Source organism: Rattus rattus, chromosome 5 (genome assembly GCF_011064425.1).
Source record: "Rattus rattus isolate New Zealand chromosome 5, Rrattus_CSIRO_v1, whole genome shotgun sequence".
Lineage (NCBI taxonomy): Eukaryota > Metazoa > Chordata > Mammalia > Rodentia > Muridae > Rattus > Rattus rattus.
Genome location: NC_046158.1, coordinates 125,114,208 through 125,131,459, shown reverse-complemented (window position 1 = coordinate 125,131,459; position 17,252 = coordinate 125,114,208). Strand labels below are relative to the sequence as shown.

Sequence of the window (17,252 nt, the reverse complement as noted above, 5' to 3'; positions counted from 1 at the left end):
CAGATAGATACATAACACTGACATTAGCTGTGGTTCGAACTTCACAGTCTTCCACTACCTTAAGAAGGGAGTTGACCATCCGGAAACAACCTGCCACAGATACTAAAGGATTGCAAGTACCCCCACTAAGGGCTAAACATTTTCTCGTCTTTGACACAAGTTGAGCCTGTTCCCAGGCTGGATCACGGTGACACTCATGTCCCCACTAGAGTACTGTGCATTTCAGGTGCCACATTACTTTCTTTGATCTGCTGTAACTGCAAAGAAGAACACACTTCCATGACCTTTCTAGGGTCAGTTTGTAAAATGGCTTATCTCTAAGTACAAGATGAACAAACGTCCAAGGCTTGGAAGAAACAGCTTAGGTTAATAATCTTGCGAGCGAGGTTTGCAGACTAGCATCCTCAGCATCACCCAGAGACCTGATTAGAAATATAGATTCTGGCCACATCCTCTGTTGGTGGTTGGACCCTAGTGAATCAGGTGCTGTGGGTGGAGTAAGAAGGGGCCACAAAGCTTGATGACTCCTGGCCTTTCTGGAAACTCAGATAATGAATTAAAAACAGAAAAAAGGAATTGCAAAGCTTGCACGTAAGAAAAATAGATCTCAGGAGCATGAGGTGAAAGTGAAGAGGAATGAGAACTTTCTAGATAGGGTGAGCATATTTAGTGTGTGTGTGTGTGTGTGTGTGTGTGTGTGTGTGTGTGTGTGTGTGTGTGTGTGTGTGTGTGTGTGTACAGTTAGTGAAGACACCAGGGCACACATGTGAAGGTCAAGAGACAGCTTGACGAAGTCTGTTTTCTCTTCCCACCGTGTAAGACCTAAGGGTTGAACTCAGGTCATCAGGCTTGGTGGCCAGTGCTTGATCATCTTGCTGGCCCCTGAATGTTTGTTTTTAAACTTGCTGTTCATCCTGGCATTAGCTATGATAATGTGTACAGTGTGCAACAAATACTCTTTGCCTGGCTCTCTTGCCCCAGTGCCAGTCAGGCATCCACCCAGAGTATAAATAGAGTGAGTGTGAGGGAGGCATGTGGTAGGGTAGCTTCTTATCCCAGCAGTGCCAGAGGGAAGAAATGATGATAGGGAACAAGAAGCAGCAGAACTGAAAGGAAGGAGGGGGAGTAGAGCCCGATGTACAGATGACACTCCAGGCTGGCGTGAGGACTGTGGGTTTAATGCACAGGGAACCAGAGTTATTTGAAAGAACTATTTGCACCTACAAGGAACACTCAGCTTTGATCTTGTCACTATTACCTAAGCAACCCAATACATCATCTGTCTCCACAGGACTTAGTCGTGGTGGTAAAGTACACAGGAAGATCTATGTGGGCTGTTTGCAAACACTACACTTTACTTCATGCCTTTTACATGCTGGAGTGCCCACACATTATGTTGCTGGGGCACAGTCTGGAACTATTCCCACAGATACATGGAGAAGATTGTAGCACCAGCAGTAATGATGGATGCAGTCAGCAGAGCTGGCGATGTGGAGTAAATCCTAGCCATCCACCAGGTTCTGAAATGTTATGCAGACGGACTGAGCTAATACTATCCTCTCTCAGCCATTCGGGTACTTACATTTATGACTCCCCTGGACCTTGGAGACGAGGCTAGAACATGCCAGGGCAGAGTCCCCACCTCAGGCCTCTCTGAGGCACACTGGAATATACCTCCACGTACCTCACAGATCTTTTCCAAGGATGGGACGAAGAAGTCATCGCACACGATGGCCAGTGCATAGAACATATACATGGCCTGGAAAAGAGGAGAGGAGAAAGAGTTAAGAGTTAGGTAGAGTTAAGGGGAAAGGGTTTGATCATCTTTTCTTTAATATAGTCTCTTATCATAAATTTAACTTCTTATTCAGAGTATACACAAAGTCTTTGCAATTCCTGAAAGACCTGTAGCCTTGCTTTAGCTTCGCCTTTGACCTCACTACCTACTAATTGTCTCTTGTTCACCTTCTAAGGTGCCAAGAAGACCATGGACACTGGCCACAGAGCCTTTGCCCTTGTTTCTTCTACCCAGAGCAGAAGAATAGATATTCTCCTCAGATATACCATTGTTTCACTCCACCATGCTTTTCAAATGCCAACCAGACTCCCTGACCACCTTTCCCTCTATATCCCTTCATCTTGCCTTTCTTTGGGTAGATTATAAGGTTAACGTCACCAGTCTGTTGCAAGTTTCCATCACCAGAAGTTCACGGAGACTGGAACTTTCTCTTGTAAGTACTATTACACCCTCAGAAGTCATCCCATGGTCTGTCTGACAGCTCCAGTAGCTGAGCCGACCATGTCCCGGTGAGGCTTCTGAAGGACAGCCTGTGCAAACTGGCCTCCCCATTGGGGTCAGCTATCACAAGGGCAGCCCTAGAATTTTACCTTTTAGTCAGAGATTGTCCTTTTCCTCATTCAAGGTATCATCTCTAAGAATGAGCATTTGATTGGGTTCCAGTGTTGAGTGACCACCCACAACACACCTCTCACTTTTCCGGGGGACCCCAGCACCTTCCCATATTCACAGTGCCCCAGGTAGAAGGTGTCTCCCTTTTTCTCCAGGATTACATATGGATTGGCCAGTTGGTGTGTAGTATTCCTAGTGGAGATGGCTATTGGTTCAGAGGTAGGCATATGACTTAGGACCATTTAATCAGATAAAAGGAAAGAGTTATCAACTTTCCAAAGAGAGACATTTCTCACTCTCTGTTGCTGGCTGTGGAGAAGAAGTGTGAGATTCTTAGAGGTAGGATGAAGTTGATTCTGACTTGGAAAGCAGCAGAGTCCTCAGTGTCATCACAGAGCCACAGATCATGTGGCCTTAGAGCCCACCAGGCTTCCGGACTCCAGAGCACATCGCTGCATTGCTTGGCTTGGAATAATCCACTGTTTGTAACCTAAAGTGTTTACCAGTACTGGCTCAATCCCCAGCATCCCCACTAGTATATTTATTACTGTCTCCTCTCATATTTTCCCACTGCTTACTATTCCACAGTGTGGGCCCCAGTTACCCAGGGCACAGCATAAGACCCAGGCCAGAAACCAGAACATGACAGTTTTTGTCACAAAGTGATTGGTGGATAGGAGGGCCAAGCAGTGATTAACAGAATATAAATAACCCTTGAGTATGTAGCTGCCAGAAATAGTCATATAGAGAGAGACTGATAATGATGTTACCACATTAAGAAGCAGAACCAAGAGGAATGACAGGTACATATTCACACCCATACACACATATTCACACATTCACATTCTCTCCCTCTCTCTTCCTCTCTCTCCCTCTCCTTCTCCCTCTCTCTCTCCGTCTCTCTCTGTCTCTCTCTCTGTCTCTCTCTCTCTCTCTCCCTGTCTCCCTCTCTCTCCCTCTCTCTCTCCGTCTCTCTCTCTGTCTCTCTCTTTCTCTCACAGACACACACACACACAGACACACACACAGACACACACACACACACACACACACACAGACACACACACACACACAGACATCATGGGAACACTGATCTCAGCTCAGTTTGAAACCAAGTGAATGTTCCAGATTTCACGAGCCAACGCTCTGCCTCTTGCACCTAGCCTGTTAGCAGAGTTTTGGTTGCTTACAGCTTTCTTTCCTGAGGTCTTTGCTACAGTCCTAGCTGGAAATGATCTCAGACTTTTGACTCTTGGCCAGTGCACTAATTTAGTTCCCTGGCTTCCCTTGTATACACTTGACTTTTTTCCATGTGTGTGTGTGTTGGTTCTCTCCCACAGGACAGGGAAAGTCTCAAATACAATGTAACACTCCATTTTGTGGAAATGTTACACAAAAGCACAAAGATGAAGTGTCCAAACTTCAGACTATGCTAAATTATCAAAACCTACCAAAATAGACCACAGGGGATGGTTAGATCAGTGACTCATTGTTCCATGCAATGCTGTCAGGAGAGATTGTGTGGACAGATAGTGATGAGAAAATGTATCTGTACTACACTGCTTTATGAAAATGGTACAAATTAGTCTCTCTTTTGCTAACTTGTTTAGGTGTGTGTGTATGTAGGCTGACTCATACATATACGAACACTTTCACACGAATTTGTCATTCTGTCAAAGTAATAGCCATCTTTTATCCAGAATGAGTCTACCTATCTTATAATCATAAGCCATATTTTTCCATTTAGCCCTAAATTTGCATTTCATGTGTGATTTATGTTGGTGGTAGAAAATTTTAGAGGTAATTTTTTTTTTTTTTTACTTTGCTGACCTCTGAGAAGCCAGGAAGAGTGGCACCCAGAGAAGGCTCTAAAATAATTTTTTAATGCTTGATATAGTCATAATCTATGCAAAATCATTTGCCTGTAGCATTTTTGAATATATCAAATAAAAAATTAATGCTGTATTTTACAGCTCTGGTGGATCAGCCAGAAATACCTCCCCCAACTGTAATAGACTCAAACCCTCTTTTGCTGTGTGACTTGGCTGATCCAATGACATGTAGGCTTTAACATTATCCTTGAAAGGACAGCCAAATTAAGTAATTGAAATACAGAGCAACACATCTGTGGATTAAGCAAGATTTAAATAAGCTGTCCATCACTGACAGAGTCAGCTCATTGGAGCAGCTGGCTCTGTTACCCTCAGTAAGAGCGTGTTCCCATATTGAGTATTGATCTAATTGCAAGACCAGAACCTCCATCCAATACTCTAAACACTGAGCCTGGATGAGAAATGAACAGATCTGTCAAGCTCTCGGTGCTTTCGAGGTGACGATGGAAAATCATACTGATTTTGGTTCATGAGATAGGGGGAGGCGAGGTGGGGATATCCACTGTCAATCAGACAGCATATTGGAGATGCTATGAAGCCTGTGAGATGTGTGGAGGCTCCTTGCCTGCTGTAGGGCACTTTCTGGCTTCTGCAGAGCAGGAGTGAGGGAGAGGCTATTTCTATGGTTATAATCCTCTGTCAATCTCTCCAATGAGATTCATAGAAAAGCAGGTTCCCACCAAGAAAACAAAATACACAACCTAAAAGAACAAAGGACACAAAACAAAGTCCAGATGGTGCAAGACTCTGACAGGAGGTGGCGCATCTATGGGACTTTCCATGCAACTGGCACAAATCTTTGCAGAAGGCTAAGGCACTTTCTGCTTCATTTGTACTGTCCTACATTTCCAAAGGATGGAGGAAATCACAGAAGAGGAGACTAATAAAATCCCCTGTTGGAGATTCTACCATAGGTCCTTTACAGAACTGTCTCTCTTAGTTCTTCTGGTACTTGTAGGTGGCAAGCAGACCCTGAGTCCATTTCTCAGATAATGGAAGGAGATATGACAAGCAAATGATGAGGCTTGGATTAAACCTCAGGACCTTCTCCATCCTTCTCTGAGCCCAGCTCTCTCTACACAAGTCTGGGCTCACTCATGATGCCTCTGATTTCTAACGTGCCTTCTGCTTTTCTGCCTCTTCTAACCTTTCAGAGAGAGAAACATGAGTCCCAGCCCCCTACTTTAGGGCTACCTGTCAGGCTCGCTGATTCGCTTTCACACTTTCTTATAAGGTTTTCTGTAAAGTACAAGACAGATCTGAAATCTGAACAAGCCAATGTGAGGCCTGGAGTGGAGATGATGGGAGTGCCTAGGGAAGGGGCAGGTCACCTCTGGAGCTTTATCTCGAATCTGAAGCTCACAGGGTCTTCTCTTCTTTGGAGCTTAGGAGAGCTGTCAGAGTAGGAATCTGCACATTGGCATTGTTTCTGCACAGTCAGGAGTATGAATGGGGTTTGTTCATGAACCTAGGTTTCTTTTTTCTGAAAGGCAGCCACATCTACAATGTATTTATATCTGCCATGTTCCAGGCTGGGCTGGCACAGAATGATTTCTGTGATGTGAATGATTCCAGCCCATCTAGTATTACTGCTAATATCTAGCAGAAGAAATGCCTGTAGTGTGGTAGGATACTCAGAAAGGTGGAAAGGCACATCAACTCTCTGATGTGACCCTTGCACATTGTGTAAGTTCAAGTGACTCTTCTTACTTTGTGAAGCCTCCAAGGTGGGACCAATCAGTGTGCCATGTAGGTGGCTTACCATGTTGTTTTGGAAGCATGTAGAAAAAAATGGGCAAAGGCACCTGGGTGAAGGGACACATCTCACAATCCACTCTTACTGTTGCAATAGTGGCTGTGCTGTGCAGACATGGTCAAGCCAGCCTGCTGGAGGAAAAGACAAGCAGCAGCACCCTTCACTCTACTTATTCTTGCCAAGCCTGTCAGAGAGATCGGTGACAAAAAGATAATTCTCCAGTATAGACCAGCTGCGACTGGCCAAGCCTAACTCAAGTTCAACAAATCAACTAAAACCAAGGACATTTGAGTCAAGTGATTGTTTTTGTATGTGGCAATAGAGACACAGAAAAAGTAACAAAGATAGTCACAGTGACTGATTACCCGGAAGGAAGACTTTCAAACTTAAGTGACAAAATGACACAGAACTTCCAAGGGCAGGAGGACTACAACCATTTCTTTCCACTGAGGTACACTTCCTATGCTAAAAGAATATACTACTCAGAGACCACCAAGAGAAAGAAATACATTTGTGCCAAGAATGTCAAACGTTAGTCTTTAAAACATTCTTTGTTCATTAATTTAACAGTCTTGTGTCAAGGCACCAACTCAAAGCCAGATGACCTGGTGGGTAGGAGCTCTAAGATGTAATGAGTCACTGTCATTGGACAAACAGGAATGATGTGAGGTCTAGTTTGGAGAGTTGAAGACAAGTGGCTTCCTAATAAGCTGAGATCATAGGACTGAGTTCTGCAACATGGCTGGCATGGTGGCTGCCTAACCACGGGCCATTCATTTTGTTAATCTCACAAATATAATCCCAATGTTGTGCTGAATAATATCATTATTTTCTCCAGTATCCCTAGAAACTAGCTATGGCTGTATGGCACTGTTTCTGTCAATGTGAATAGGCCTAGATCTAATTCATCTTTTCTTCATGCTTTGAATTTTAATTTGACCTCTGGAATGGCAGCAATCATTTTACAGGTGTGAGGTAAGAAGTTCAAGGATATATACCAACACGACAAGGGTAGTGAAGACCCAGGATTTCCAGTGGAGCTGATGCCTGAAACCCTATCCTTTTGCACTTGTTATGTGAGAGATGGAAACCCCTTTGTTTTAGTCCCCATTGGTTGTGGTTTCCATCCTTGACCCATGCTTCTCTCTAACTTACATGGTGGATAGATGTTCTGTTGAACAGGGACTGTAAGGAGGTTAGAGAAGGCCTCATAGGAGAGGTGGCTCTTAAGCTGAAACTTAAAGATAAGCACTGTTTCATTAGATGATTTCAAAGTTGTTGGGACTCATAAAAACAGAACTGCAGGCTAAAGAGACTGCTTAGTGCATTTGTTAACAAGTGTGAGGGACCAGGTTTAGATTTCACATAAAAAGTCAGGCATGGCATGTAAGACATGTGAAGCTAGAGGAGGGGGTGGGGCTGTGGATAGGGATAAGGCAGAAAAATCACAGGGGGTGGGGGTATTGTTGACTGCATGATCACTGAGAAATTCATTTCAAGGGAATAAGGAGGAGAGTGACAGAGCGGGCCACCTGACATCCTCCTCTGGCCTCTGTGTGTGTACCTGTCTGCACATGTGAGCACACACATGCTCATACACTCATTCACAAACACATCCACATCCTGTGTGCATATGCACATGTACACACATGTACATACATACATACATACATACATACACACATACACCCACACACACACACACACACACACACACACGCGCGCGCGCGCACACACACACACACACACGCACGCACAAGCACAGAAACCATACAAGCAGCGTTGGGAACAGAAACAATGAAAAACTGAAGAACTTGGCTACAGTGGTTAAACTTAAAAAAATGCCCAATGTAACCAGAGATATTTGTGGATTGTGACTTAATGGAGGTGAACAGGCTGTAGCTGAAATGTTGATATCCATAAATGTTTCCGAATAGTGGGGAAAATGTATTTGAGCAGCGTGACTTTCACCCTGCTGTTTTATGTGGCGTCTACAGTCAGCAGATTTCACAGATAATTTCCTTTTACTACATCATCTTCCCTCCTGTCTCTGTCTTTAGATTCCATGAATGAAGAGCTGGGGAAACCCTTCATAGGCAGGGTCTATGGATCTAAACCTCCCAGGAACTGTGGCTCACTAATAGAAAAGTAGATCTTTCCCCATCTCTTACAACATTTTAAGTGCTCATAGGATTGGGCTTTGAAAAACAAAATGATTACATTTAAAAGTGTTTTTGTGGCTTTCAGAAGATTCTCTGTCAGTGCAGTGCCTATTGTGCAAACACAAGGTCCTGAGTTCAGATCCTGAGCAAGTTTGTAAAGGTTGGTCTTGGCGATGCATGTCTGTAATCCCAGCATTGGGGTTGGGTGATGAGGGTGGGGAGACAGGTAGATTCCTTGAACTTCACAGACCACCAGACCAGCCTCGCAGAATCAGTGAGCTTGCCCTACATACATCTACATTCGTATGTGCGCACACTATATGCATATATATACAAAATAGGTAAATAAATCAAGTCATTTTCTCATAACAAGCTTTGTGTCTCCTGGCCCCATGAAGTTATGGTCGAGCTGATCCTGTGTCTACTGTTGACTCAGGGATGCTAGTGACCACAGAGAGACAGGCTTAGCCTTATAACACAGATGCAGTTTCAAATAAGATGGCTAGGGAAAGGGTTGGCAGGGATGAAGAATGTATTTGGTTCCTTCTCCATCTTGCTATATTACTAGAGCAAAATTTAAAACACTACTACGTTTCCAATGCCAAAACCCACTTCAGCTGTAGAAAAAAAGCTCAATAATTAACCCTCTGTGGAATCCTCAAGCAATAACCCACGGGAGCTGCTATATCAGCGCCTCACTCCCTCAGTTCTCGGTAGGGTGACTAGGTGGCCGGTTTCCAGCTGTACAGGGTGCCACATGCCCAGAGGGCTGTGTGCCCGTTGATGTATCTTATTTCAATACCCTTCCCTTCCGTGCCCCACTTCCCAGTTCCCAGTGACGTCAGCTCTTTCAACAATAACCATTTATATTCAACCCTTTGTCTCAAGGTTGTTTCTGAACATCCCAAATTAAAGCAAAGGGGAAGCGAGGTAAGGGAGAATGTGGGAGGAATAAGCCAAGGTGAAATCAGGATGGGCCACTTTCAGAAACAATGTCCACTGTCAATTTAGAGGGTTTGTCTGCATGTACCTGTCATCATTAGTCAGGGGCATTAGGAAGGTCCTTAAGGACGTTTCAGGGTCTTGAATTTTTTTCATAATTTTAATTTTTATTGAAAATAGATTTTTTTCATATCTGATCTCAGTTTCCAATCCCCCAGTTCCTTCTCATATTCTTTTCACCTCTCCGCCCACAGAAATCCACACCCCCTTTTCTCTTTCTCATTAGAAAACAAACAAGCGAACAAACAAACCAAAATTACACTCAGCAAGACAGAAAGAGAGCTAAGGGAAAAGCATAAAAACACATACAGACACAGAGAGACACACAGAAATTCCATGAAAACACTACATTGGAAACCATAACATTTAAGTAAAAGACCAGTAAGATAAATAAAGGGGGTTTGGGCTTGGATTCTAATGGAAAGGATTATATTGACACTTGCTCCATTAACACGAATTCTATGACAACTTTATTTTGAAAAAAATTCAGCACTCCTAGATGTCCTAGATATCTCTTGGGACATCTTAAGGGTGGAAAACTTTCTTAGCATGCACAAGGCTCTGGTGTGAATCCCCAGCCCAACAGTGAATGAATGAATCGAACAAACAAGCAAACAGCCGACCAGCTGCTCAGTTGTATTTGAAGCCTTCAGATGCACAGCATCAGAAGTCACTTGTTGTGGAGCCTGGAGACTTTGCTGTCTCTGGGAAGGTAGTTCAGTAGAGGAAGAACCTGCTAAACATCTCCACACTCATGGGCTTCCTTCTGTCTTCTCTCTTTGCTCATCCTACTCCACATGACTTTGCTTGTGCCGCCAAGAGCCTGACTTATTGGCTCTTGTGTCCTTGAGGAAGGCATCCACTTCTGCTGCCCCTGCTGGACGTCCACTGAAAAGAGGTCTGGGAACAGGCAGGTAAACCTGGGCTGATGCAGATGGTGACATGGGTTTGCACAGTGCTTTGCGTGTCAGCCATGCTCTTTTACAACTTGTAGGAAGGGATACTGAACATCCTCAGTCAGGGACTTGCCTCAGGCTACACAGCTAGCTTAAGATAAAAGCAGAGTGTGAACCTCCTGAGTATACACACTCAATCACCAGGCCATAGAGCATCTCAGGAAGAGGGCTGGCTACCACTGCTTCTGTCCTCCTGCCTGATTAAATTCCCTCTGTGGGGATCTCCCTTAAGATAGGAACCTTAAGCTGGGTCAATAAGCACCCAATTTCCAAAGGAAGGAAGCTTCGTGAATTAATTTTGTTTTTAATTACATCTCTTTTCTTGATCAACATATTTGTATTGATAATGTAAAGTGTGTGTGTGTGTGTGTGTGTGTGTGTGTGTGTGTGTGTGTGTGTGTGTTAATTACTGGGATGTCTAATATCTGGTTGGCAACTGCTCTAACACTAAGCAAAATCCAAAGTCTCAATATGGTATTTTGATTGGATACTTGGCATAACCATCCTCCTACACTTTTGTTATTTTAATACTACGAATACATCACAAATGATCTCTCCTATTTTGACATATATGACACATTGTGGTTGACTCTGCTCTCTATGCTATACCATTTTTTTCTCACTAACTGCTCAATGGTGTTCAGCATTTTCCCTGTCCAAGAGCATAGGTATAAAGTCACAATAGAAAAAGTAAAATCTGGATATAGGTCTTCAGTGGACATCTCAGACATTTCTCACTGCTAGGAAGTGACTTTACACTGTCCCCTGTAACATGGCTCCTTCCAAAATAGGTTTTTGGAGACCTATGTTAGATTTTTCTAATACATGAGTAAAAGGTCACAGGTAACTTTTATCACTGCCCCATGTGTATAAGAGTCATCAGGAAATACTGATAAAATGTGAGCTCCCTAGCAGACTCTAGAGGATCTAATTCGTGAAGTCTGGGCTGAGACCCAGGAATCTGCATTGCTAACAAGCAGAAGGTAGTTCTGATGCAGATAGTCCAAGGAAGCACAGTGTACTCTCTGTTTCTAAAGGATCCTAGGACTCTCTGTGATTAAAGATCTGCTGTGAACCCCCTTTTTGGCATCCACCACATTGGAACAATTCCCTTCCTGGTGCTTGTACATGGTTCTGGCCAAGGTAAGGGTTCCCTACTACTGCAAAGGTTTAGACACCCAAACAGTCTTTGCTGATTCCCTTATCACTGCCAGGGTTTTACTAGACCCTGAAAAGCTAGGAAGGAGCAGGGATGAAATATCCAATCTTTCTTTCTACCTCCCTCTTCCCATCCTGTCTTTCACTGAGAAAGGACTTAGAATCCAAGTTGATCAGCATCATTATGGTGCTGGCTAGATGCCCCAGCAGACTGGCACCCTGAACTTAGGTTTGGATAGCTATTTACAAACCACAAGAACCTTTTCAGAATAAAACCACCTCCTTAACTGTGTGTCTTTTCAGTATGTTCAACCTAGTCCCATGGATGTGCTGGCAATAGTGTTGAAAGGCTACTATGTTAGATTACCCTGGGAATATACCTGGATCCTTCCTGAGATGGGCACAAAGAACAAGCAAACTGGATGTGTAGGCAGGAGGTCCAGTCTTGAGCTGTATGTGCAAATGAATGAAGTCAACAGGTCTGGTTTGTGTGGGGCATAAACTCTCACTTTCACTTGGTTGCTTGCCATCTAGTCTTTCAAATTAGGCTAAGCCCACACTTTCTCTTCCAGTCCTTCCAACTTCACACTCCAACGACAATGCATTAGAATAATTGCCAGATAATTACTATGGACTTTTAAGTAGGAGATTCAAAACCTCTCTTGTCAGGCAATTAGCTTGGTTGGGCACATGGACTACTCTTTCTTCTCCGGCTGATGTTAGCTAGATTAAAATTCAGGGAGACTCCAGGGAAAACAGTGAGTTAGGGCATGGCTACTGCGTTCCCTATGTCCTTGCAATCTGTTTGGCCTTAAGAAGCAATCAAGGTTCAAGAGAAATATAGTCCTAAACCTCTGTACTTAAACCCACATTGTTGTTAGAGAAACACTCCATAGCGTTCTCATGGTGACAAAGAAAGTGGACTTGTTGTAGTTTGTAGATGCTGACAGCAGCATTAGGAGATATGGCTGAAAGGTGGGACAGTAACATTTAAATAGCCATTCAGTTACTCTCCCTAGGGCTTCCTATGTTGAAAACAGGAACCCAGGAAACCATCTAACGGCACGCAGAGGTAGAGCACATGAGGGTACAAGAGTAGAATGCTAAGGCTAGAAAGGTTATGATGCCTCCTGGAAGAGAGTTTTTTCCTTGAGTTTTTACAGTTCCTGCTTATGCTCTACAAAGCCAGAACAGGGGGAACTCGTTTCCTGATTACTGCTCTTCCTCATTGTAAGGAAGTGAAGGGAAGCATCAAAGATAGTGCAGTCGTGAAGCAGGATACCACTGCCACAAAGATGGACACGGAAGCCTTGGTCATACTTTGGGTGTGTGATACTAGGTGAATAATTTAACCTTACTAGGTTTTTACTTTTTCCTTGTTTGCAAAAATGAAAGAAACAATATTATTTGCCTTATTTGGTGGTTTTGAAGCTAGATAATGCATGTAAAATTTTGAGCATAATAACTAGAATGCTGCAAACATTCAAAAACATGTTAGCATTGTTGATGGGGAAAGTCATTATTATCTTAATCAATATATTAGAGAAGTGGGGCCCACAGTCGAGCAGGGACTTGGAGAGCTGTTCATATTCTTCCTTACACTCCCTTTCCTCACAAGGAAAGAGGTTTATTGTTCTCTGGATGTGGTGGCTACTTCCATAGAAGTAACCACACACGAATAGTTTGCCAAAGAGTTTGGTTTCCTTTTCTTCCTTTGTCTCATAAGAGTTGATGGCCATCCAAAGAAGCCCAGCCCAAGTTTCACATTCCTACAAACACATGATTGAGGGGTCCCTGGGGGTCAATGGAGATGGCCAACTCAATGGTCAAATCCAACCCATCCTGGATTCAACTTTAATTGCCAGTGAGAAACAGATGGTGTCTAAGTCTAGATCCATCTGCTCCACAGCTGTGGGATCTTCTCCCAGAGGAGAAGACAGGGTTGCAGCCAGCTTCTATTTTGCTCCAAGAAAGATTGGAATATTGCTTTGAGGAAACCATCTTCCTTGTCATGATAAGATTTTCTCTAATTTACATAACCACAAAAACATTAGGTCAGATGTGTAAGCAAAGAGAAGTCAGTGGGACACAAATTGCTCCCACAGCTCAAGACACTTACAGTGAGGGAGGAAAGAATGCAAGTATGCTGGTCTACCAGTTTGTAACATGTTCCTTGCCCTAACATATCCCGTTATTACATATAATTTTTATAATTAAGGAGCTTGGGTGGGAAAATTATTTTATTATATTCTATTGTTGGTACTAAATGCTACTTTAAGGAAATGAAATAAGAATCTCCCTTCTTTGAAACAGTCTACTAATCGATGGAAGAAGAATGGTTGTTATGACTACTGGAGGGAATATTGACCATACTAGGTTCTGGTCAACTGGGAACTTTGATTCCACTGTATTATTTAATGGACACCAAAGGTGCCTTTTTCCCATCACATTTTCTCAGCAAGTTTGCATGGACAGGGACTGATGACTTTGACTATGGCTCTTGGGCGATAATGGGTAACAGATGTGTGATAATCCAAGGCTTGAAAAGTTGTGTGCTGTATGGACTGGCTATACCTCTTGGCCCATTTCAGATAATGGATAGCTCCTCACCTCACATGTGGCTCTGTCTTTCTGCCTGAGACTTCTATTACTACTCTACAATGTCCCTCAGTTTATCCCTAGGGATGTTTAAAAGTGCCCAAGTCTTAAGAACCTAGTGTCAATTATCTACAAAAGTGATGTAGGAATCAGGGAGTTAGTGGTCCAATCTTCTTTGTCCTCTATGGGTAAGTTCCAAGTTGTGGAGTGCAGTAGACCTCACAGAGTCCTCAGTGGGCTTGAGTCCAGTTGCCAACAGTGAACCAGAGATTTAACTTCCCCTTTGTTGGCTTCCCCTTTCTTTGTTTGCCTTCTTTCCACTACTCTCAACGTTCGGACTCATGGAGATTAGTTAAAGTAAACAACTGTGGTGGTATGCTGAAGCAGGCTGATGTTCCTGAGAGCCAACCACCAGATTTTCAAGAGTTTTGTTAGTTGGTATAACATTGGTACCTTGAAACTGGCATGTTGTATTTGCACCGTGGGAATTTACAAACACTAATAATTAGGGCTTCTATGAAAGACTTAGCTTTTAAGGAGAGAACTAGTATGCATGTATATACTAGCACATTACTAGCTTTATCTAAGTCCTTGTCTAGAGCCTGAAAATTAAAGAGTATTGGCAGCAAGTGGAGTCATTTTGCAGGAGAGAATTAGAAGTTTCCAGAGTTATTACAAATATTTCTTCATGGGTTAAAGATTAATGATTCTAAGTGCATCTAACAGTAGAAGATTGCTGGTTCTTTGATTTAGAATTAAGTGAGCAGAGAGATAAATTAAAAAGAAGAGATAGAAGCTAGGAATTCTTGCTACTAGATTATCATTCTCAAAGGAAACATTTATGACCTTTTAATTATACAAAGACTTATTAGATTATTAAACAGAAGAGAAAGAAAACACCAGAAAAGGAAAACGAAATGATTGGTAAAACAAATCACACCCTGCAAACCGGAACAATAAAATAAAATGAAAATCTTTACTTTTCAGAAGACCCCAAGAAAATGAAAAGGAAGGCCATAGAGTCAGAGAAAATACTCATGAAATATGTATCTCATGATACTTATATTCACTACACAGGAAGACCAGTGAGGAGTCCAAAGCAAATCAACACAATGAAAAGTGAGTCAAACATTTCATCAGACACTCCCGCTTAGAAGACAAATGGATGAGCAAGGAGCTCATGAAGACACATTCAACATCATCACTCATCAGGGAAATGCAAACAGAAACCACACATAGCTACTGTTAGAGACTCAAATAACATCAGAAAGCTAACAAGACCAGGGCAAGGCAGCACAGGCAGGATTGAGAGCTGGAGGGGAGTGGCCTAATAGTAAAACACACAAACAACCTCAAATAAACATGTAAACAAATAAACGAATACTAATTATATAATCATGTCAAGTATTGGGGAGAATTGGGGTCAGCTTGAATTCTCTTATGTTACTAATTCAAGCTCAGTCACATTGTCAAGAAGAGGTTTGGCAGCTTCTCATAAAATTTAGCATATACATACCATTCCCAATATTTATGCCAAAGACAGGAAAACATCTGTGGACAATACTTTGCATGAATGTTCATAGCAGGTTTTCATAACCTAGATGTCTTCCAGCAAGTGAATGAACAGGCAAACTTCAATGCACATACATAATTTAACCCTGCTCGGCAGTTAAAAGTTGTTCTTTCACACAACACATGCACACAACTGTATAGGTGGATCTCAAATGTAAGGAAATGTATCTAAACCACGTATTCACGGTATGGTAACACTGACAATTTATAATGCCCCCTAATATTCCTGAGGTGGAAACATAAGTGCGCTTTGGAAAGTCATGTTGGGTGGTATTTTGCTGGGGCAAACACGAGAAGGAACATTTTGCTGAACCAGACATGGGTGAAAGGATGTTCTGCTAAAGAAAGCAGGCGAAAGGACACATATTGAAGGATTCTTCCCTAATGATGTGCGTGTATTGGCCCACCTTACATTGTGTAGTTGAGCTCTATTTGTTAGGATTCCATATAGAGAAACACACCAAAGAACTCGTGGTGGTGTGCTGGCGAGGTTTACCACTTCCACAGACTCGGGCCAATTGGCAGAGTGGTGACAACTGAGACAGACTCAAATGCTGAGGCAAGACCTATGAAAGACACACTGATGTTTGGAGGGAGTATAAATAGGACTCCATGGACAGTGACAGAAGATGAGGTGCTTGCTTGCCTATCTAAATGTTTCTTGGCCTCGCATCTTCACTGATTTTCACTTTGCTGACAGAGACAGAGGCTAGAACTTTTCCTGGAGTTCCTGTTTGCCCTGGTCCCTCTTGCTGACTTGGGTGAGGCTGAGCCCTGGCTGTCTCTGCTAGGTAGTGCCACTGCTGCTGATTCCTGTTTGCTATCCTGACACCACCAAACTGGACTGCTGGTGTATCCGTGAAGTATTTGTGAGGGGATCGAGCTGCCACTGCTGACCTGCGAATTGAACTGCTAATTTCCTGACAACACAGATGGAACCATTTCTAAACAAGTCCAGTTCCCCTGTATCCTTTCTTCTCTACTACCTCTAGCGGGTGGTGGGCTAGAAGAGAGGTTAAAGCATTTAAGAACTATCATTGAAAAAATTAAAGTTACACATTCCACTAAAAAAAATCAATCAGACTACCAGAAACCATAGGACAAACACCAAATGGGTCATACTGACTTAAGTGCATTATGGAATCTTGGGTTGGAATAGAGAAGTAGATCAATGGGGAAACTGATGAGAGTGGAATATGGTCTGTAGATCAGTTCAGAGTATTATAGCAAAGTCAGTTCATAATTTTGATCATGATACAATACCTAAGATGTTGACATTAGGGGAGTGTAAGTGAAGGATATATAGGAATTCTCTAAACTATTTCCAATATATCTAAATTATTTAAGGATAATTTCTAAAAACTATTTTTTGTAGGAAATTATGATTCAAGCTGATTGGAAATTAGTATGTCTGTGTTTCTCAAACTGACCCAGAGAACCTGACAGTTATCCAAAGTGCCTGGGGTAAGGAAATGATAAACCCTGCATGCTCTATATTCATTCATCTTCCATCTTTTACCCACAATACTTTGCTCATGTTCCACTCTACCATGTTAGCTACACATGGCTTCATTACAAAGGGTAAATACTAACCATAATCTCACTGACATTTTCCAAGGTACTATATTCCAAAACATTCCAGTTTGGTCTACCTTTCAGAGAGTGTTGGTTTTTGAGGCCAGCAAATACACAGCACATTCTGTCTGTGCAGTAAGAGGGAAACACTATTCGAATGGTAGATTATAC

General features: G+C 42.6%; 1 protein-coding gene across 1 annotated transcript in view; it reads right to left on the bottom strand.

Annotated features, from left to right (window-relative positions):
* Positions 1-17,252, bottom strand: part of Slc24a3 (solute carrier family 24 member 3) — a 407,093-nt gene that overhangs the window by 135,571 nt on the left and 254,270 nt on the right. Inside the window, exon 3 of the mRNA XM_032904340.1 lies at positions 1,685-1,759. Coding sequence (XP_032760231.1) covers positions 1,685-1,759 — 75 coding nt within the window. The remainder of the gene's footprint in view (positions 1-1,684; positions 1,760-17,252) is intronic.